This window comes from Mustela erminea, chromosome 16 (genome assembly GCF_009829155.1).
Source record: "Mustela erminea isolate mMusErm1 chromosome 16, mMusErm1.Pri, whole genome shotgun sequence".
In the NCBI taxonomy this organism is placed as follows: Eukaryota; Metazoa; Chordata; class Mammalia; order Carnivora; family Mustelidae; genus Mustela; species Mustela erminea.
In genome coordinates this window covers 84,000,777-84,021,880 of record NC_045629.1, presented here as the reverse complement: position 1 = coordinate 84,021,880, position 21,104 = coordinate 84,000,777, and the positions used below count along the sequence as shown (strand labels likewise).

The window sequence follows — 21,104 nt, the reverse complement described above, 5'->3', positions numbered from 1 at the left end:
GTTTTATGACTCTATTAAGCACAAAGCACGTTTTCCAACAGACCCAAATATCCGTAGTTTCTTAGCAATAAGAAGTCAAAAGTGCAAAGCTGTGTTCAGTGGCACTCTCTCCTATTTGGAAAAGACCTAGGTGTCCAATGATTTCAATCCCAATTTATCATGGAGCAAAATGTTAAGTTTCACGTTATGACAGACTTTGAAAGCTCTCTTAGTTACCCATGAAAACCTTGAGACAGACAAAATTAACCATGATTTTAAGTCATCTTTTTAAAAAAGATTTTATTTATTTATTTGACAGACAGATCACAAGTAGGCAGACAGGCAGGCAGAGAGAGAGGAGGAAGCAGGCTCCCCGCGGAGCAGAGAGCCTGAAGCAGGACTTGATCCCAGGACCCTGCGATCATGACCCGAGCTGAAGGCAGAGGCTTAATCCACTGAGCCACCCAGGGCCCTTATGTCACTTTTTTTGCTAATAAGTTGCAACAGAGATCAGGAGCTTATCCGACCTTGGGCAAGCCTTGGTGGAACACTGATGAACAATCATGGAACATTGATGGAACTCGACCAGAAGAAAGGTCGGCAGAGACAAGGACCCTCTATCCCGGGGGGGGGGAAACTACCTTTAAAATGGGAAGGACCCCGTCCTGGTATTCTAAGCTTTCCTCAGCTTACCCCGTGCCCCATCTAAAGTCTTCCTGTGGGGAAGACTTACAACTGGTATGTGACAGAAGGAAGGGAATGGCCTCGGGGGTCTCAACCACGTCCGGGGTGGGGAAGGGGGGTGTCAGCTCTGCGGACAGTGGGACAGCTAAATGAAGAGCTTGACCTGGGGGCTCCTGGCCGGCCAGCATGCTTTAGGGGGTGGGGGCCCCCGACCTCTTGAACCCGATTCTATTAAACACCATCTGGGAAGGAGCCTGCCGCCCTTCCCACGTGAACAAGTACCTGTAGTTAGACAGGTGCGTGGACAAAAACCTGATTGCGTGACGGGTGCAGGACAGTCAAGCAGATTAAAACACCTACTTAAAAGCCAATCAGTTTGCTGCCCTCTGTGGTTTTTCCCTGGGACCCTGGGGGGAATCCGGAGTGGGCGGGGTCAAGCGCTGACCCTCCTCTCTGCTCCTCACAGCGGGGGGGGGGGGGGGGGGGGCGAACAAGGAGGGCCCCAAAGCCAGTTAAGCAGGAGGCCCCCGGGCCATGCAGACACGGGAGGGGGAGGGCTGGAGAGGAGGCCACGTGCCCCCAGAAGGCAGAGAACGCGGTTTCTTGGTTCTAAAGCTCCTCGGCTCAGACAGACGAACAGACACCCTGTTTGTTTGTCCCCCAGCGTGGACACCTGTGGTCCAGGTCGGGCTGGAGAAGACAGGAAACTCCCCGGACACAGAGGGAGTTTCGGCAGCTGCTTGGGAAACCTCCTTCAAGTCCCCATCCCCGGGTCCAGCCCCACAGCTGGCTCTAACTGCAGCCAGCCCGCGAAATGCAGGAGACGCCCCCACAGCCGTCAGGAGGAGGGACCGTGAGACCCCGTCCGCCTCCTCGGGACCACGGCCCCTGTTTCCTCCAGCAACCTGGATCCTGTCGGGACCAGGCCTGTTTAGATCATTATCATCCTCCACGCAGGGAGGGAATTTACCAGCCCGGTTCCTGACCCAACCTGTTCTGCAAGAGGCCCCTTAGGTCGGGGTCCCGATGCAGAGCCCGCAGGCTGCCCTAGAGCATCCCCGCCCATGCGCCCTGCTTCCTGCGGAAGAGACGAACCGCCACATCCCACCGAGGCCACGCGGGGCTACAGGAGCTCAGTCCTTTCCTCAACTTCGCAATCCACATGGTTTCCGGGGGGTTAGAAGGCTCCCCGAGGAAGAGTCCTTGGGAACTGGGGAGAGAGAGAGAGAGAAGGTCCATCACGGGGAATCCCATTCCCGACTCCCAGGTGGCGTCCCACACGGGATACATCAGAGGCTCCTGGCGTCAAAGGGACTCAACGTGTCCCTCCGATGAGGTCGCTCTGATCACCGCTCTGCCTTAAAGTCCCCGGAGGAGCGATGCCAGCGTCCCCCCATGTCCCCACTGCGTCCTAGGCTAGTAGGGCCTGAAATACCATGCCTCGGAGGTCGTGCCGTGAAGGTCACCTCTTACTCCACCTTGCCTTGAAGAACCCACCATTGTTAGCCCATGGAAAACACTAGAGAAGTTTTACCAGGGGAAATGTCCCAATATTGTAGTTTAAGTACTTAGAGGACCTTGACGGAAAACAGTAAAGACAGAAACCCGTCACGTTCTGAGTGACATTCCCACATGTGTGGTCTTTCCAGCCAGAGTCCCCAGGAAGCCATCCCCGTTGGGTTTTAGTTCAGTCGGGTGCTGGGTTCCGCCGGCTCCCCGTGGAGGTCCCGCGGCCAGAAGGGGCCAGACCAGGGACGTGGGTAGGATCACATTAGACCGATGAGGAGGGAACCTCACATGGGAGAGTTAAGATGGGCAGCCAGGCTGGTCGCTGGGGTGCCTGTCCCGTGCCCACGACAGATGACTTTGTCGAAGGACAGGATCAAAGAGAGGGCAGCAAGTTTCTGGGTCTTATTACCGTTCAGGCTCGGGGACTGACTTCCAGCGAAACGGCAGGGTTTCTCCTTCCGTCCCGTAGAGCAGCCGCGGGCAGGAGGATCGTAGCCTGAGCGATCGACAGGAGAGTGTTCCAGTAAGACGATACTCCTTGGGGGGCGCCTGTGGGGCTCAGTTGTTAAGCGTCTGCCTTCGGCTCAGGTCATGATGCTGGGATCGAGCCCCACATCAGACTCCTTGCTTGGTGGGAAGCCTGCTTCTCCCTCTCCCACTCCCCCTGCTTGTGTTCCGTCTCACTACGTCTCTCTGTCAAATAAATACAATCTTAAAAAAAAAAAAAAGATGATAGTCCTTGGGGCACCTGGGTGGCTCAGTCAGTTAAGTGTCTGCCTTTGGCTCAGGTCATGATTCCAGGGTCCCCGGATCAAGCCCCGATTAGGCTCCTGGCTCAGTGGAGAGCCTGCTTCTCCCTCTCCCTCTGCTGCTTCCCCCACTTGTGCTCTCTCTCAAGGTCTCTCCCACTCTCTGTCAAATAAATAAATAAAATATTTTTTAAAAAATTTACTGGGCGCCTGGGTGGCTCAGTGGGTTAAGCCGCTGCCTTCGGCTCAGGTCATGATCTCAGGGTCCTGGGATTGAGTCCCGCATCGGGCTCTCTGCTCAGCAGGGAGCCTGCTTCCCCGCCTCTCTCTGCCTGCTGCTCTGCCTACTTGTGATCTCTGCCTGTCAAATAAATAAATAAAATCTTTTTAAAAAATTAAAAAAAATTTATTAACGAAAAAATATCATATTCCTTTCAAAGCCCCTGAAATGGGAATGGAGGGAAAGAAAGCCGTTGTCAAGTTTGCAGCAAGGCTCAGAGGCCAGATGAAAGGCCGACGCCCCACGCCATGCACCAAATCATGTAGGAAATGTTGGGGTTTAGGAGAGAACAGTCAAGAAAGAATTCTTGAGGCGTCTTTGGTGCAAAAAGGTGGTTTTATTAAAGCCCGGGGACAGGACCGGGGGCAGGTAGAGCTGCACTGGGGTCCTGGGGAGGGGCCCCTATATATTTCCAAGTTGGGAGGGGTTAGGGAGAGTGCGGGCCTCCCAGGTATTTTGGGAACAAGGTTTCCAGGACCCTGAGGGGACAGCTCCTGTTAGAAGGTCATGCACTACTGTTCCATGAAAACTCAGTCCTGAGACCTTTCGGATGTCTCTCGGTGCGTGTATGCTTGCGGCGATGATGGCCACCACGTACCTTGGGGTTTAGAGATAAAGGAAGTCTCCAAAGGAATGTTTATGTTAAAATAGACTTACAGGATCCTGGGGGTCGGGCCAGAATGGCTTGTTGCCCTTCGCGAAGTGTCAGCATCGAGGCCGCTGAACCCCTAGAGGAAGGTCGCTCTGCCTGTTCCGAGGACTTGTCAGTCCCTGGGCGGTAGGTTGAGGAAATGCAAATTGTTTTGGCCTTAGTTTCCCTCGTCTGCTGAGGCCCTGGGTCCGCTGCTTTCAGTCCGGGTGCCAGAAACCCAGGCCAGCTGGGGGAGGCGGCATGTCGTTCTGCAGGGTCCTACTCTGCTCTGGTCCCCAGAGAACTCTTGGAAGAGGGGGTCAGGTTATCCTCTGCTCGGGGAGCGGATGGAAAGGGTGCCAGTCTGAGTCCCTCCCCGAAGGAGAGTCAGGCAAAGGCAGGTTTGGCCAAATTCCCAGCAGAGAACAGATGGCACATCCGAACCAGAAAAATAGAAGAGGGCGGCGGAAGGTGCCCTTTGGAGAGGGTGGGCAGGACTTAGTGAAGCCACGCGGCGCCCCCTCCAGCCCCGGTGACAGGGACACCTGCTGTCTACTGGCCAGGCTGGAAAGGCGGCCAGAGGGACAGTTGCCGCAGGTGCTCACGAGTGATGGGACTGTCCCAGGAGACCCTGCAGGAGGGAGACCCTGCAGGAGGGGGTCCATGGCATCAACACCCCACTTGGGTCTTCTCCTCTTAGAATCTGCTGGGCTCCCAGTGGTCCCTCCCCCAGCCTTAGAACCCCTCGGGGGTGTGGTGTCTGCTGCCCCGCACACTGCCCTCCCGGACCCCCAGCTGGCCCCTCCTCTCTGTGCGCCCCTCCCGAATCCATGTCTCGTGCATTTTCCTCAGAGACCCCCGTCTTCCCACTTCACCTCCTCACGACGGCACAGCCGAGGGGACTCCAGAGACACTCCCAAGGTGACAGTCTGGGGCCCCAGGTGAGGAGAAACGGAGCGTTCGATAAGATCCCCCATGGGGACACGAGGCAGGCTCTTACACAAGGGACGTCCCCACAGGCTGGAGCACAGCCTCATGGCTGGGGCCTGCGGAGGTGGGACCTCAGAACGACCGTCCCGGGCCCGCTGTTGGGGGCTGGTGGGGTGTCCACGGGCCTGAGCCCCGGCCAGAGCGGCCGTGTCGTCCCTGGGTCTGCTGTGTCCCCATCTCCGTCCGGCTCTGTGCTTTCCACTTCCCAGATCTCCTCCGTCCCAACGGGGCCGTGGGCCGAGCACGCTGGGGACCTAGAAATCACAGGAGAGCAGGAGCAGGGCGAAGTGGCGGACGGTCAGGACGGGGAGAGGAGGCGCAGGGCCTGCCTGGCGTGGCCTGGGCCGTGGCCACCCCGGCGACGCACAGCGGGTGGAGGCCAGAGCTGGGGCAGGATCCCTCCACTCCCAGGCCCGCAGGCCCAGCAGCAGGGAGGGCAGGCGAGGGACAGGAGCCAGACATGCCCGTTTTCTCCCCAGAGAGACCCCCTCCCTGGGGGCATGCGGAACGCACCAGAACAAAGAGCTGACTGGGCTACTGAGATGGGGGAGGGGCGTCCCCCGGGCTCCAGGCGCTGAGATCAGGGAGTCTGGGCTCCTGGCCACCCTGTGCCTGGCCCCTCCCCGCAGCCTGGCCAGGTGCCAGGGCACCCCTAGAGTCTGGGGCACGAGGCCCCAGCAGGCCTCCCCCCGCGGCCCCGCCCCTCCCCGCCCTACCTGCCTTCCCCCAGGCGGCAGGAAATGGAAACTTAGAGCTCTGGGCTCCTCCTCCCACGGTTCAGCCCCTTCTCTCCCACCCCACCCCCCTGCCTCTGCTCCCTCAGGGGCCTGCACCCTCCCCGCCCTCCAACCTCCCCCCCACCCAGGGAGAGGCAGAGGGAACCCGGGGGCCCCACCGGCCTCTGAGCCCAGCTCTGCAAGGACTTGACCCCAGAGCTGAGGCAGTGTGGGCCCCGGGGTCCCCCAGCCAGCAGTGCGGGTGGCTTCAAGCCCCCGGCCTCAGGGGGCTTCTGAAAACGGGATAAGCATCACCATCTCTGAGTGTAGGTGCGGGAAGGGCAGTGACAGAGGAATGCCACCTGGGAGACAGCAGGTGCGGGGGACGGAAGCCTGCGTGACGTGGGCAGGAGCAGAGTGCGGGGTCACGGGGTCCTACCACCTCGCCACCACCCGCCGGGCACCTCGCGCCACGCCAGCGCCGTCGCTTGACCAATGTTGAGTGAACAATACCGCCAGTGCCTTCTACCCGGGGACTCGGAGCCCCGCGGAGGACCCTTGCCCGCCACAACAGCTGCCCGTGTGTATCTGGGGGACATTCTGACGTCTAGTTCCTGGGATTCCTTTTCTTTTTTAAATATTTTTTATTTTTTTAAGTGATCTCTATACCCAGCGTGGGGCTTGAACTTCCAACTGGGAGATCAAGAGTCGCCCGCTCCGGGGACCCAGCCAGACGCCCCTTCTTCTGTTCTTAACGCCAGCCTGACCCCGTCAGGTGCGTCCCACGGTCACGGCCCACTCAGTCTCAGTCAGGCTGCCCCAAGGTGCTTCCCGATCCCTCCCCAAGGCCCTGGTCAGGCGGGGTCTCCTTCCTCTTGTCGCCCTACCGGGGCAGATCCCTCCTGCCCCCCTTATTTGGGGACTGTCCCCTCCGCGGATGCAATCCCTGCACCGTCACCTGGCTGTGTGTTGGCGGGGTGTCCCCACTTTGGTGGCCGTGGCGATGAGAACCCGCATTTCCGAGCATCCGTGCCCACGCTGGAGCTCAGAGATTCCCCCGAGACGGGCCACGACCCTGAGCCCCACACTGACCACTGTCCCGCGCTGCTGGACAGTATTCTGCGGCCACTGGCACAGGCACAGCACTTGGGGCCCCCGGGGTCAGCCTGAGCGCGCGGGCGGGTGTGAGGCTGGGAAGCCCAAGGGACCGCGTTTCCCAGAGTCTCCGTCCGGCTCTTCCTCGGGCGGGCGCGTCCCAGCGACTCCTGCTCGGCGGTTCCCTGGCTCTGAATGGGCCCAGAGAAGCTGGTTTTCCACTCCACGGGCCGGCGGTTCATCACTCTGAGTTCCTCCTGGGCCCCAAACACCTGGGAAGGCCTCAGAGAACAGGATCCCAAGCGCATTCCAGGGCCGGCCCTGGCACCAACACCTCACCCCCGGGGAGTCTCGGCCCAACTCCCATGGTGACCCTCGCTGTCCATGGACTCTACCCTGGATTCCTGAAGGAGCAGGAGCCCGGACCCCTTTCCAGCAGGAAGCTCACCCCAAGGGCGCTGGTGCCCCAGGCGCGGTCTGCTCCGCTCTCTCCCTCGTGCTGGTCAGGAAGCCCTTCCCTCGCTCCCTCCCGGCTCCTTCCCGCATGAAGCCACGGACACTCTCAGCTCATCCTTTGGGCCCCCTCTGGGTCCTCAGACCTGGCCCGCTGGCATCAAGTAGACACCGACTTCCCCACCTTCCAGGAGTGCCCGACGCGCCCCAGCCCAGTCAAAGGAGCCGTGGGCTGGGAACACAGAGCCTTGCCGGCAGGGACGGCTTCCCTGGTCACCACAGACACAGCATGGCTGGCAGAGAGGAGGTGGTCACAAGGCAGTGTCCCGCACCCCCACTCCCCGGCCCCCGCCCGTCCTGCCAGGTTTGCCTGTGCCTGCGGGGACCCGACGGGCCGCCATCCCATCGTCGAGTCCCGGAGAGCCGGACGCCGGTGCCCACGAGTGCCTGCTCCTGTAGGCTCCTTCTCCCCACTCCAAACCCGTGCCTGCCTCCGGAGGGGGCTGCCTTCCTCCCAGAAGCAGACTGACCTCCCTCCCCGCTTCTGGTCCTGCCCTGTCCCGCCTGATGATGAACTTACCACGTGGCCAAGCGTGGAGGTTCCCTTCTGGGCCTGGAGGGCAGAGAGCTATGGACTCAGGGGAGCCCCTCTCCCCATGTGGGCCTCTGGGTGGGGCCATGGGGGTCCTCCCCCAGTGAGGCCCCTGCAGGGAGGGGGTCCCCCACACTGCAGTCATGGCCACAGGCAGTCACAGCCAGAGCAAAAGGTGGACAACATGTGTTTATTAGAGGCACCGAGCAGCAGGCAGAATCCAATGTGGGGGCGGAGGGAGAGGGTGGGGCCGCAGCTGGAGGTCGGGGTGGGGGGGTGATTCCTGGGTCCGGCGGCCTAAACCCTGATGCACTGAAACCCCATCTTCCTCCCAAAGGCCAGCCTTAACATGAGTGAATGTGGGCTGCAGAAAGGCCAGAGAAAAGCAGCTTCGTTGTTGGGGTTGGGGAGCTCCGCGGCTAACGTTGGACTCCTGACCCCTACCCCCCCAACCCTGACTCTCCTGCACACCCGCACGCATGCCCAGGGTGCACCCAGGCCCCGTCCCCGCCACTGAGCTAGGCCATCCCCTGAGACAACACCGACCTCGGATGTGACAACAGGCCTCGGAAGCAGCGGCCCAAAGCACAGCTCCCAACCCAGCTCGAGACAGACGTGCCGCTCCCAGTGTGTCCCCAGGCCTCAGTCCTGACTCGGGGATCGACCTCCAGCCCTCAGCCCTTCCCAGGTTCCCTTAGGAAGGTCGCAAGGCCCGCTGCCTGGGGAGTGAGTGCTGCGGGGGCCTCTTAGGGGAGGGGGAGGTGCGTGAAGCGGGGGCTGGGATCGAGCGGGGCGAGGGGTCGAGCAGGGCAAGGGGTTGGAGGAAGAGGCTTCCGTATGGTTTGGGGTGTCTGGGAGGGGCCGGGCCTTCCTTCCTGAGCTGGGGGAGTCCGGGTCGGCTGCTGGGCGGCCGCAGTCAGGGCCCGAGCCGCTGCAGGGCGGACAGCAGGCTGAGCAGGAGCCCGAGGCCCAGCACCGCGGCGCTGGCGCGCAGCCCCCGGCCGGCCGTGCTGATGTTACACAGGAAGCTCTGGCAGCAGTAGGTGCCGATGGACGCCACGCCGAGGTTGACGCTGGGGCTGGGGCAGATCGGGGAGCAGCCCTTGTTCAGGGTATGGCCGAAGTCCACCAGTTTCCCTGCGCAGGAAGACAAGGCGGTGAGGGCCGGCGTGGGGGGCAGGGGCCTGGGCCGAGGGCAGAGGCGGCGGGCGGCGCTCACCGAGGCCAGCAGAGGCGGACACCGTGACGCAGTAGTTGTCCGAGTCCGAGCACACGGTCGGCTTCAGGCAGTAGAAGTTACTGTTCTGATTCGTGCACGAGAAGCACACCAGGGAGCAGGCTGCGGAGGAAGGGAGGCGCGGCAGGTGACACCTGTCTCGGGCCCTGGGGGGCCTCCCAGCGGTGTCCCCCCCCCCCCGTGTCCCCTGCCAGTCCGCAACCCCCAGTCCTTGGTGGATGTTAATCGAGCAATCATCACACTCCAGACCCAGGCCCAGGTCCAAATGCACAGCGGGGAGTGTCAGGGGCAGACCCGAGGCCTCCAGGGGAGCAGCGAGGAGGAGTGACCCGCTCTGCTGGGGCAGAGGGCCTTGGGGCCGTCTGGAACAGGTCACGTGGGAGCGGGCCTGAAGGTCCCCTGGGCGCTGCTGGGCACCACTTGGGAGAGAAGGCAGAAGGAGAGTCCAAGAGGAAAGCAGGGCTCACGCCAAAGGCTGGGCCCGGAGCCCGGGGTCGGGGGGGCACCTCACCTTGCTCCACACCCAGCAGGGCAGCCAGTAGCACGGGTAGGAAGACCTTCATTCCGGAGGAGATGGCTGTCCAGTCGGGGCTCTCACAAAGCCAAAGATCCGGGTCCTGCTTAGACAACAGCTCGGTGGGGGACACAGCTGTCCCTTGGGAGGAGATACCGGAGCCCCGGGCCCTGGGAGCCACGCTGCCCTCCGTTTGACAGACAGTGGGGTGGGGTGGGCTGTCTTCCGGCAGCCACACAGCCAGCACCCGGAGGGTCCTCCTGCTCCATTCCCGCCCACCTCACTCGGCACACTCTGCGCTGAGACCCCTGCCCCAGCCCGAGGGGCTTGCGGCTGGGGCAGGCTGGGGAATCATGACAGATCTCCGGACCAAACAGAAAGGAAGGCCAAGAGACTGGCCCTTGTTGGTTGGTGATGCTGGGGGGGGGGGGAGATGGTGACCAGGAATATTAGCCAGCCCACATCCAGAACTTTCCGTTCCTGCCGTGAGGACTCAGGGGCCGGCTGGGCACTGGGCACCTGCCTCCAGCAGCTTCGGTGTTGCGCAGGCTAGGGGCGCTTCCCGCTCTGTATGATTCAGCGCTGACGACAGCGAGCCTGTAAAATCTGCTATTCCCCCATTTCCTGCCTGAAACATAGGTTCAGCGAGGTTCAACCAGGGAGATCTGTCTATGGAGGCTGCCTGGTGCCCTCCATTGGGACCCTCTCCCAGGCAGAGACCAGTGGCCTTTGGTGGTGGAAGCCCCAGGGGGAGCAGCTGGGGCTCTGGTTCCCTGTTCTGCAGGAGGCAAGGTGTGGGAGGAGCAGTCTGGTGCCTTCCTGGGGGACAGCCATGGGCGGCAGAAGGGCATTCTGGGCCCGGGAATCTGGGTCCCAGGCACTGGGAAGAGGAATGCCAGGGAGAGAACAGGCTTCCCCCGCCCAGTTCTGGGCCCGGGGTTAACACCTTGGGGTCTGGGACAGGAGCTTCGGATGCCCGAGAACAGGGCTGAGGCCATCTCCAGATGCGGGCAGCGCCAGAGAAAGGAGCCCAGCTTCCTCTCCTAGAATGTGAGGTTTGGGTCTGGGGAAGCTCTGAGCTGTTCTCCAGGAAGCTCTGGAATGCACAGCCACCAGTCACATCTGGTGTCCCCACTGTCCCCGGCCAGGCATGCAACCAAACAGGCCGCACTGGGCTGAGTCGAGGCACTGGCTGGAGTGGATGGACATGAGCAGGTCAGGCAATGGGAGCCCTGAGGGGACAGTGCCATCTGGGATCGGAACTGCCCACTCCTCCCCCAGGCTCACAGGGCTGATTTCTGACAAAGCCAGGCATGCAGGGACTGGGGGCCACTACAGAGGTAGGAACAGTCCTTGTCCTGAAGATCGAAGGTGGCTCAGCAGGGGCCAGGGAGCGGGGGCTTTGGGGACCGACGTTCCTAGGCACCTCATACGCTTGCATAATCTTTGGCAAACTAGGTTTCACCCCCTTGCCAGGGTAGGCTCCAGTCCCCAGGGTGGTCGGTCCACCAGGATGGGCCCTTAATTCCTCCCATCCTGCCGGACCGCCGAGATCCCAGCCCCCTTCTCGAGTCAGCGACGCTGCCCCTCTCCAGTCCCCACGGGAGAGGTGAAGGCGAACCTAGAGTCGGGTGATGGCCCCAGCCTGCGCGGCTCTGGGTCACCCAGCCAGGGAGGGCGCCTGCTGCTGGTGTGTGCCCGCTCCAGCCCCGATCTTGGGCACTGTTCGGAAGGGCTGGGAGGGCTGGGGGATGGGAGTGGAGGCTCAGCCCCCGAGCGCCGGGCCCACGCGTAAGCCCAGCCTCCCAGCCTCCTCCAGACCCCCCCGCCTCGTTCCCGGCACCCCGCTCGCCGCTTCTCTCCGCCCCGCCCGGCGCCAAGGGGGTCGTCCCCGTCCCCCCTCCCCGATCCGGACCCGGCCGACTTACGCGGGGCAGACGCAGGTCCACGGCCTCGCCAAGCTCCCCAAGCCTGGCGCCCAAGCGCACGACAGCCCCGGACTCGTGGCAGCGGCGGCGGGCGGGGGACAGCGGGCGGAGTCGGCGCTCGCGCGGGCGGGGGAAGCAGGGGCGGAGTCGGGGCTCCGGCGGGCGGGGGGAGCAGGGGCGGAGTCGGGGTTCCAGCGGGCTAGGGGCGCAGGGCGAGCTGGGGGCAAAGGGGCGGGCGGCGCAGAGCTGGCGCTCCCGCGCGCTGGGGAGCAGGAGCAGGAGCGGAGTGCGGGTTCCCGCGGGCGGGCGCGGGGCCGGCATTCCGGGGGGTGGGGACCCGGGCAGGGTCGGACTTCCCGGCCTGGGCGGGGCTGGCAGGCCCCCCACGACGGGCCCGGAGCCCAGCCCCAGGGAGGTGTCGCTGGCCCGTCCGGCTGGTCCTTCTCGTCCCCACGCGGGGCGCGCGTCATCGCCGGGCAGCCCGGCGACGCGTGGCGGGCGTGTGGGGGCGGGGACGGGGCCCACCTTCGCCGGCCGCGCCCAGGGAGGGCTCGCGTCCCTTCCTTTCAGTCCGGTGGGAGCGCTTCAGACTCCCGGGCGGGGAGCTTGCCTCTAGCACGCCGCTCCCTCGCCCCGGGCCCCCGGGGTCCTCGGCTCCCGGCCTCGCCGCCTCGGGGGTGAGCCCTTAGCCCTCCCGTGGCGAGGGGTGGGGGACGGAGGCCGCAGAGGGCAGTGGTTGTGGCCGTAGGAATCCCCGGCGGGACATCCATCTTCGCTGCTTCTGGATTCCTTTCTGCCCTGGGCGCAGGCGCTGCCTCTTCTGCGGCTGCCCGACCTGGGCCGAGACTCTCAGCCGGGCTGCTCCCAGGCCCCCAGCTCGCTGCGCGACGAGGGCCAAAGCCCGCCTGATGGGACCCTCCCGGCGCAGAGCCGAGAGGCCCGCTAGGGTACAGGCAGCACCTTTCGTCCGTCCGGCACAGCCTTTGGGTGCCGTGTCAGTAGGTGGTCCCTGGCTGGACCCGCACCATCGACTCGGGGCAGGGAGGCCGGGCCCTGGCGGGGGAGCGCGGCCTGGCAGGGCTCCATGCCCTCGCATCCTGCTTCTCATTGGCGGGGCTGGGAGGCTGCGTGCGGCCTGGGCAGCTGGGGATGCTGGGCTTGCGGCAGACCGGGCTGCCGCCCCCCCCCCCCCCCCCCCCCCCGCCCCGCAGCCTCGTTTGCGGACGTTCCCCTCCTCCTGCAGGGACTTGGGCGGCAGCTTGTTTGCTGAGTCTCAGCCACCTGCGTGTTTTGGAAGTACACGTCACAGTTGCACACCGCGGGTCCTGGGAGGGGCTGTGGCACCTGACCTTTTCTCTCTGCCTTTCTGGATGGCACTTGCGGTGAGGGTGAGGGTGGTGAAAGGCGCTGCCAGGCCTAGAAGCCTCTTCCTCTTCCTCCTCCTGTTGGGGAGGACAGGTGAGGGGGAGGGAGCTGAGGCAGAATGGCAGGGTGGCCGGGGGAGCTGCATGGAGAGGGGCCTGTTGCATGGGAAAGGTCTAGGGGTATGTGAGGGGCCATGTGAGTGTGCAGGGGAGTGAGTGCGTGTGTGTCGGTGTGTGTGAGTGTGCACGTAAGCGTGTGTGTGTCTTCAGTTGAGGATCAAGGTCAGACATTGCGTGGTTCTCTGTAATGTCCCGATGAAGTGGGATGGCTCAACTTGGAAAGGCTTTAGGGGCTCTCTCCCTGGGGGGTCTGCGCGTGTCCCAAGAGGTCCCCAGGCAAAGAGCGGTGGTATCTGGGGTTCCACACTTCTAAGGGTGATGGCCCTGCTGTCCCCAGGGACATGCAGTAAGCCATAGCCCTTGGTTACTCGCTCTGGATCTTACCTCTGGAGGTAAGATGAATTTGGGTCCCCATCAGAGGCATATGTTTCATCTTGGCAGTGCCCGTCACTTTCTGTTGGGCTCCTTGCTTGTTGATTCCACCCAGCAGATCAGCCCTGGAGGGCAGTGCCTGGCACCCAGACCACCGCCGGCTCATGGTCCGGGCTCAGCAAGTATTTGTGGCCAAAAGCATATGTGGGCTCTGTGCCATGCAAGACAGGACCCCTTGATTCGGGGAGCTCTGTGAGTTTGAACAACCAAGTCACAATGAGACTCAGATGTCCTTTGAAAATGTGTCTGAACACATATGGCCAAGCCAGGAGCTTGGGCAGTGCCTGATGGTGTAATCTGTGGGGTCCTTCTGAGAACCTTCCCCTCCACAGATTCCTGGAAGTAGAATGACTGTGTCTCCAGTTCGTTTTTGTGAGGTGTTTCGTGATACAGGAAGGATTCTAGGCAGGTCCAGCCAGGTGAGTTGGAGAGGGTGGGTGTCGTGACTAGGATAGAGGGTCATGCCCGCGGACCCATTCCTCCCGAAGGAGGCCCCACATCCAGGGACTTGGCATATCCAGGAGTTACTGGTCACACGTGTTCCCTGGGACCACGGTGACACCTGGAGGCCTCCTAGATAAGGTCTGCCCACCATGGTGGACCCACTCAGGCTCCCTCCTTCAACCCTGAACTCTGGGAGCCTCCTTCACATGCACGGGACACCCCCTGGAATGTCAAGGTACATGTCCATCTGGTGGACATGTGTCTGTGGACACTCCTGCTTCTGTTTCTGCTTCTGTTTCTCTTTCTTGGGCTTGCTGAAGTCTTTGGGCTTTGTAGACCCCCTGCTGATTTCCTGGGCCAGCCACTGCCCCACCCGGGGGCCCAGAATGTTCTTTCTTTCTCTACTCCAGTGCCGTGGTGTTCGCCACCCTTTCCCCTGGCAGCTCTCCCCCTGCTCATGCTCTCTGGGGAACTTTCTCTTGGCAGAAGTGGCTGGAGTTTGGGGGTACACATTTGCCGCTGGATGTCTCCTAGTCCTGTCCGGGGTCTGGACCCAGGGGTGCGCACGGTCTGGCTTGTCCGGAACTGGGCGAGACGGGTGCCCACGGCCCTCACCGGCCCTCGCCGTCTGCAGAAAGGGGACCCAGGGGCTGGAGGAGCCAATAAGAGGAGGCTGGCGCGGAGTGCTGAGGCTGGAGACTGGGGCCACGGGGGGCAGGTAGGCAGTCGTCCTTGGCCAGCATTCTGCGTTCTCACCCTAAGAGGGAGGCACAGCCCCGGCCCCGGACCGTCAGCGCCTGCAGCTTCCGTGGGGGCTCTCGAGCTGGAGCTGTGGCAGGTGCGCTTGGCCTTTTTGGGGCCCGGCAGCCGAGCTCTCCCCTCTGGAGCTGCGCCCCTCCTCCGAGACTCCTACTGCAGGTCTGTGCTCAGGGGTCCTGTGGGGAAGTGTGCAGACCCCCGGCCCTCCTCTCCTGCTGCTCTGACTCTCCCAGGCCAGGAAGCCCTGAGCCGCTCTCCCTCCCGCTCTAGCCGGATGGGAGGCAAGGCGTCCTCGGGCAGTGGGGCTCAGTGTGCAAGGAGAGCTGTGTGAGGCCACACTGTGGGGCGTGGTACGCCTGCCTTACCTCTCTGGGCACAGCTCCCCGTCTCCGAGTGGAGCCTTAGTGTGCCCCCTCTCTGGCTGGCCCCGCTTCTCCCAGAGAACGGCCTGACGTGCTACTGTGATTTCAAAGCATTGGCTTTAGCCACAGACTCAGCTCACCCTGTCACAGGCTCCTGCCTCAGGCCCTTTGCACAGCTCTCCCCAATCCTAGAACAGGAAGTTCACTCCAGACCTCCTGGGCCTGCACCCTCGCTTCTCTGCTGGAGCGCCCATTCAGAGAGATCCCTCCCCTCCTGCCCTGGAAGTACCTGGCCCTTTTCCTTGACACGGAGCACACGGCCAGGAAAGATTTGATGCCCAGTGAATAATCAGACGAGTATATTTGCACGGAAACAGCTTGAGAGCTGGTGTTGTGGGATAGAAAGCCACTTAAAATTTAGAAGTTAAATACAGACATGCGCACACACACACACATGTGCGTGTGCACGCTTATAATTTAGAAGCTAATAACCCCCCAAAACAAAACAACCCCCACTGATGAAGTTCTTGAACCTAGGTGAGATTCGGTCGGGTGAGGTTCGAAGCCAACAGCTAAGAAAGAATTCTTAGATGTCTTTGGTGCAAGGGCGCCTGGGTGGCTCAGTGGGTTAAACCTCTGCCTTCGGCTCAGTTCATGATCCCAGGGTCCTGGGATCAAGCCCCGCATTCCTCCTCTCTCTCTGCCTGTCTCTCTGCCTGCTTGTGATCTCTCTCTCTCTCTCTGAAATAAATAAATAAAATCTTAAAAAAAAAAAGACGTCTTTGGTGCAAAAAGGTGGTTTATTAGAGCACAGAGACAGGACCCGTAGGCAGATGGAGATGCTGCGCCAGGCATGTGAGGAGGGGCTGGTTATATACACAGGAGTTGGGTAGGTGAGGACAAAGGGGTGTTCAGAAGGGCTATTGGGGTAAAGAAGACTGTTGGGATACTGAAGGCCTGGTTACTATCGAGCCAAGGCCACTTTCCCTCTAACGAGGCACTAACATAAAGACAATTGGGGAGCCTCCTGGTGGACCATCACATTCCTGCTATCAAGTGTCCTTGTTAGTGAGATTTAGGTTTAGAAGAAATTTAATTGGGGCGCCTGGGTGGCTCAGTGGATTAAGCCGCTGCCTTCGGCTCAGGTCATGATCTCAGTGTCCTGGGATCGAGCCCCGCATCGGGCTCTTTGCTCAGCGGGAGCCTGCTTCTCTCTCTCTCTCTCTCTCTCTCTCTCTCTGCCTGACTCTCCGCCGACTTGTGATCTCTCTGTCAAATAAATAAATAAAATCTTTAAAAAAAAAAAAAAAAGAAGAAGAAATTTAATTTTATTTGCTTTTTCTTCTACCTCGGCCTCCTTCAGTTTTGTTTATGGAGCGGAGGAGGACATTAGGGCTTGAGGAACTGAGTTATGTGCCTCTGGAAATTGGGCTACTGATAAGGTAACTTTTTTCTTGTAAATCTCAAAGATGTTTATAAACCAAGGGAGACTCCTGCCTTGCAGGATTGTGATCTCTGCAAGTTAACTATTTGTTTTTCTTTTAGGGCAGTCAGGGGTGCCTGAGGAATGTGACACAAATTACTGAGGGGAGCGGGTGCAGAGGGGGTGCAAGGTGCCAGCTTCTGCTTTGTCCTCAGCCAGCCTCCTGCTCCCTCATCACCGCCACACTTAGAATTTAGAAGCTAAAAGAAAGCGTGATGTTTGCAAGCATGGCAGGGCATGGGAGGGTGGGGGTGCTGGGGCCGTAGTCCGCCAGGCCCCTTCACGCGCAAGACCTCAGGCTTCCTACAGACACAACCTGAGAACTGTTATGCCCCAATAATGGGTCCGTGATCAAAGGAGCGAGACTGATACAAAACGAAGGTCAAGCAAAGCTTTATTTCGCGCCAAGCATCAAGAATCTAACCGAACGTTCGGGGCCGCAACTCTTCCAAGAGAGGGCAACCCTTCTCTGTTTCACAGGCTAGCTTCTAAGGGCAAAGGCCATGCGGTCGGGCCTGGTCACGCACAGGTGACGGATGAGATTGTAACACACACAGGAAACTCCACAGTGATGCTAGGTGACCAGTGGAGTTACAATTTACCCTAGTAGACATTTGAACCAGCCTATCACACCTTGACTGGGATTGGCGCCAAAAGGGCTCCCAAAGGGCGGGCCCATACTCCTTGGTAACCAGGGAGACAGTACGCAACCCCCCACTGATCCGCTGTCTCCACCTGGCCGGGCCCACCCTGTATCTGGGCGTTGTAACCTGGAGCTGGTTTCTGGGACTTGTCTCCAAGTAAATCCCCTGGGGGAAGGGGAGCAGGACAGTTTCTAAATAGGTCCTTACAAGAACCTCTTCAGCGGTCCTGGTGGCCGGCCGTGCGGAGCTCCCGTGACAGCCGTGGGACTCTAGGTCAGCAGACCTGGGCTCTGAGATGATCCATCGGGATCCGGTACGGAACTTGCTACAGAGCACGTGAAGACAGACCCCTGACCTACAGGATCGTGCCCGGCGGTTCTAGAACGCTCGGGATGTCGCACCTGGGGCTGGGTGCCGGGAGCCTGAACTCTGCTGTTGGTTGATGGAGACGCGGAGGGCAGGGCTGTCCCTTACAGCCATGTCCAACCGATGAGTGCGCGGAAAAGATGCCACCACCCATTTGGCAGAAGGTCCTGCGGTGGTCTTGATGAGGTTCTAGAACCTAGGTGAGGTTCGGTGGGCTGAGGTCTGGAGCCGATGACCAAGAAAGAATTCTTGAGACATCTTTGGTGCGAAGTGGTGGTTTATTAAAGCGCAAGGACCGGACCCGTAGCAGGAAGAGCTGCGGGGGTGGCAGGTTGTGTACCCTGCGGTTGGGGGAAGGTGAGGGGCAGGGAGGTTTCATATGCTAAAGAGGGCCTGTGAGGTGCCGGGTTGCCGGCGGCCCTGCGGCTGCGTCGGTGTTCACTGCGGGCCCGGCCATTCCCATTGCTGCTATCAAGCGTCTTTGTTAGTGAGATTTAGGTTTTGAAGAGATTAGCTGTATTTACATTTCCTTCTGCCTCAGCCTCCCTTGGTTTTGTTTATGGTGGGGAGGGAGACCTTAGGGCTTGAGGAACTGAGTTATTGGCCTCAGGAAATTGTGCTATTGTTAAGGTAACTTCTTTGTTTGTAGCTCTCTAGGACATTTGTAAACCAAGGGAGACTCGGTCTAGCCGGACGGTGATCTCTGCAAGTTAACTGTTGCTTAGGGTGGTCAGGGGTGCCTGAGGAATGCGACACATATTACTGGGGGGGGGGCGGATGGAGAGGGGGTGCAGGGTGCCAGCTTCTGCTCTGTCCTCAGCCAGCCTCCTGCTCCCTCATCAGTCTCCGCTCGGTGGGACCACCCAGCCTCCACTCCCACCGAGCTCTCACCCCTCCAGGGGGCTCTGTCTCAACATGATTCTGAAAAGCCTCCGACCTCCTCCACACCCGGGGTGGCCTCCTCCAGCCTTAGGGCCGTTCTCTGTCCCTGTCCCCGGTGCTGGCTGGGAGCTGGGCTCACAGGAGGCCATAAGCGTGGGTCCTCCCACACCCCCACACCGCCTCCCCTCCAGCCAGTTCACACTCGTCCCCGCCCATCCTCCCCGCCAGATGTGAACCCAGCAGGACCCTGGACAGGTGTGTGAGCCTTTGTCCCCCGGCCAGCCCCCCTCCCACTGCCCAGCTCCCAGGGACCTCCTCCAGCACAGCTCCTGTCCAGCGCCCCTCTGCCCTTCTGTCTTCCTTCGCAGGACACTTCCCTCGTCCCCGAGCGCTCCCTGTCTCCGGTCTCCCTAGATTGAGCAGTGCCCCTGCTGCAGGCCGTGAGGCTGGGGCCGGTCCACCCCCGAGGCTGTGCTCAGTCTGGGCCAGCTGGGTCTCCATTCTCCTGGACACTCTATGGATTTACTTAAATGGTCCCGGGACAGGCCGGCTTCATTCTTTTCCTGCCGCCCCTGTCCTGGGCCCTGGTCAGGACCCTCAGGCTGGCCCAGCCCATTTCCCACACTTGAGGCTCGGGGTCCTCTGCTCTCACAAGCAAATCTGCTTCAGGCTCCGCAGGGTGTCCTAGGGGGTGGGGAAGAGTCCTCAGGGCACACTCGCTGCTCTCTTGCTGGGGAGTGGGACCTGGATCCTAGCAGGCTGCTGGCCCCAGGACCCTGGGCCCCTCCCTGAGGCTCGGCCTGGAGGGAGCGCGGGGCCCAGGTAGGTGGGGCAGGAGTGAGCATCGGCACAGGCCGGCTCTGGCCCTTTGCCGTCCCAACCGAGGGGCAAAAACCAGCCACCTATTGCCCTGGGGGCCCAGATGGGTGGAGGCTGGATGTGCCTCTCTCTAGACTTTGACTTCAACCTGATTCTGAAAAGCCTCAGGCCTGCCCGTGGGTTGCCCATTAGCAGAGGCTTCCTTGGGGCAGAGACGCCCGGCTGGGGCACCCCCGCGCCTGGGCTTGTCTGAGCCGGCTCTTGAGGTCCATCCTACAGGGTGGCCCTCCCGGGTTCCCGCGCCCAGCCAGCCAGCAGAGTGGCTACGACCCCAAGAGGCCTCTTTTATATTTTGCAGACCAGCTTATTTGTAAAATTTCTACCAGGAAAGGGAGAAAACTCACCGCTGGGCACAGCAGATGGGAAAGGAGGTGAGCATGGCTGTCCTCGGAACCCAGCCCCGAGGCGGTGAGGCTGGAGTACGGCCCCTCCAAGAGAGGGCATGTTCCCGCACGCCCGCATGGGCTCCCTCTGCCCTCTCCTCCTACGCTTGGTCCTTGGTGCTTGGTCCCAGGGCTCCCTGGACGGCTCCCTACACCCGGCTGCCTCCCTTGCCCTCAGCCCCTCAGGGCGCCTGACTCCTCCTTGCCTGGAAGAGCAGGGAAGGGGGGTTGGGGGGGAACAGGAGGGGGAGAGAGGGGTCAGTCTGGGTGCCCTGGAAGCGAACCCCAAGGGAGAGTCCGGTTCAAGAGGGGGTGCCCAGGGACTCTGTGGAGGAGGAGGAGGAGGAGGTGGGGGGCCTTCAGGTCGCCATGCAGGGAGGCCTGGAGGAGGGGCCGGGCCCTGGGGGTAGCTCACCCTCCGGAGCCGGAGGCCTGGGGCAGGCTCCTGGGAGCTCAGCAGAGCGGACACCATCACGCACGCTCTCGGGGAGGCGCTCCCTGGCGTCACGACGGAAAGGGGATGATGGGAAGCATTTGAAAGTGACTTTGTCCTAATAACATTGAACTACTGGGAGCCTAGAGGATCTTCAACGGCCTCCCACATCTCATGACTTTGGGTCTGGTGAGGGACGGGGTTTTCCCTGAGCTCTCCAACACTCCCAGAGCCAGGCCTCAGCTTGGGCCCTGGGAGAATTCTCTGTGGGCCTGAGGGTAGGATTCAGGCTGGGGTGGGGCTCAGCTACAGTCCTGCCCCTCCCTGGGGGGCCACAAGCCTCTCCCACCCCCTGGGAGGCTCAAGCCTTAGTGAGCCACTCTTCTGTATTTTATCCCAGAGGCACTGTAAAAAAGGTACTTTACTTTATGACCAGTATATGTAAATCCCCACTGTGTGGGGGACACTGTGTTTCCTATTCTATGCAGTTCTGTCTTGCTCCATTCTGTCTTTTTTCAAGATTTTGTGGGGCGCCTGGGTGGCTCACTCGGTTAAGTGTCTGCCTCTGGCTCAGGTCATGATCCCAGGGTCCTGGGATCGAGCCCCGTATCGGGCTCCCTGCTCAGCAGGAAGCCTGCTTCTCCCTCTCCAACTCCCCCTGCTTGTGTTCCCTCTCTTGCTGTCTCTCTGTCAAATAAATAAATAAAAACTTAAAAAAAAAAAAGATTGTTTATTTGAGAGTGCCTGGGTGCCTCAGTCAGTTAAGCATCTGCCTTCTGCTCAGATCATGATCCCAAACCCAGGGTCCTGGGATGGAGCTCCATGTCCGCAGGAAGCCTGCTTCTTCCTCTCCCTCTGCTGCTCCCCCTGCTTGTGCTCTCTCTCTTCTGTCAAATAAATCTTTAAAAAATTATTTGAGGGGCACCTGGGTGGCTCAGTGGGTGAAGTGTCTGCCTTCGGCTCAGGTCATGATCCTGGGGTCGAGCCCCACATTGGGCTCCCTGCTCGGTGGAAGCCTCCTCCTCCCTCTGACTGCTGCTCGGCCTGCCTCTCTGCCTGCTTGTGATCTTTCTTCCTGTGTTAAATATATAAATCTTAAAAAAAAATTATTTGAGAGGGAGCGAGCACACAAGCGGAGGGAGGGGCAGAGGGAGAGGGAGAAGCAGGCTCCCTACTGAGCAGGGAGCCCATCGAGG

The 21,104-nt window shown here is 60.9% G+C and overlaps 1 protein-coding gene and 1 long non-coding RNA gene across 4 annotated transcripts; both read right to left on the bottom strand.

Annotated features, from left to right (window-relative positions):
- Positions 1–405: 405 nt before the first annotated feature.
- Positions 406–5,308, bottom strand: LOC116574886. Its single transcript, XR_004279529.1, has 3 exons — positions 3,859–5,308; positions 2,582–2,668; positions 406–1,873 (listed from the first exon to the last, which is right to left on the bottom strand). It is a non-coding gene; the product is annotated as an uncharacterized LOC116574886 (long non-coding RNA).
- A 3,041-nt stretch (positions 5,309–8,349) lies between these two features.
- Positions 8,350–11,722, bottom strand: LY6E (lymphocyte antigen 6 family member E). Of its 3 annotated transcripts, XM_032315825.1 has the most exons (4): positions 11,358–11,487; positions 9,427–9,532; positions 8,898–9,017; positions 8,350–8,815 (listed from the first exon to the last, which is right to left on the bottom strand). In XM_032315825.1, exons 2-4 carry the CDS (start codon positions 9,476–9,478, stop codon positions 8,595–8,597), a joined length of 393 nt encoding a protein of 130 aa, XP_032171716.1. In that variant the 5' UTR covers positions 9,479–9,532; positions 11,358–11,487; the 3' UTR covers positions 8,350–8,594. The 3 variants fall into 3 exon arrangements, with proteins under 3 accessions (XP_032171716.1, XP_032171717.1, XP_032171718.1); XM_032315826.1 differs by lacking the exons at positions 8,350–8,815; positions 8,898–9,017; positions 9,427–9,532 and adding exons at positions 9,539–10,057; positions 10,376–10,621 and having other exon boundaries at positions 11,358–11,722; XM_032315827.1 differs by lacking the exons at positions 8,350–8,815; positions 8,898–9,017; positions 9,427–9,532 and adding an exon at positions 9,539–10,057 and having other exon boundaries at positions 11,358–11,722.
- Positions 11,723–21,104: the final 9,382 nt, after the last annotated feature.

Coding starts and splice junctions, on each gene's coding strand:
- LY6E (XM_032315826.1), bottom strand. CDS start 11,678: ATGCCGGCCCCGCGCCCGCCCGCGGGAACCCGCACTCCGCTCCTGCTC. Junction 10,622..11,357: donor TGGACCTGCGTCTGCCCCGC/GTAAGTCGGCCG, acceptor CATCCACTCCAG/CCAGTGCCTCGACTCAGCCC. Junction 10,058..10,375: donor CTCCTGTCCCAGACCCCAAG/GTGTTAACCCCG, acceptor CCTATGTTTCAG/GCAGGAAATGGGGGAATAGC.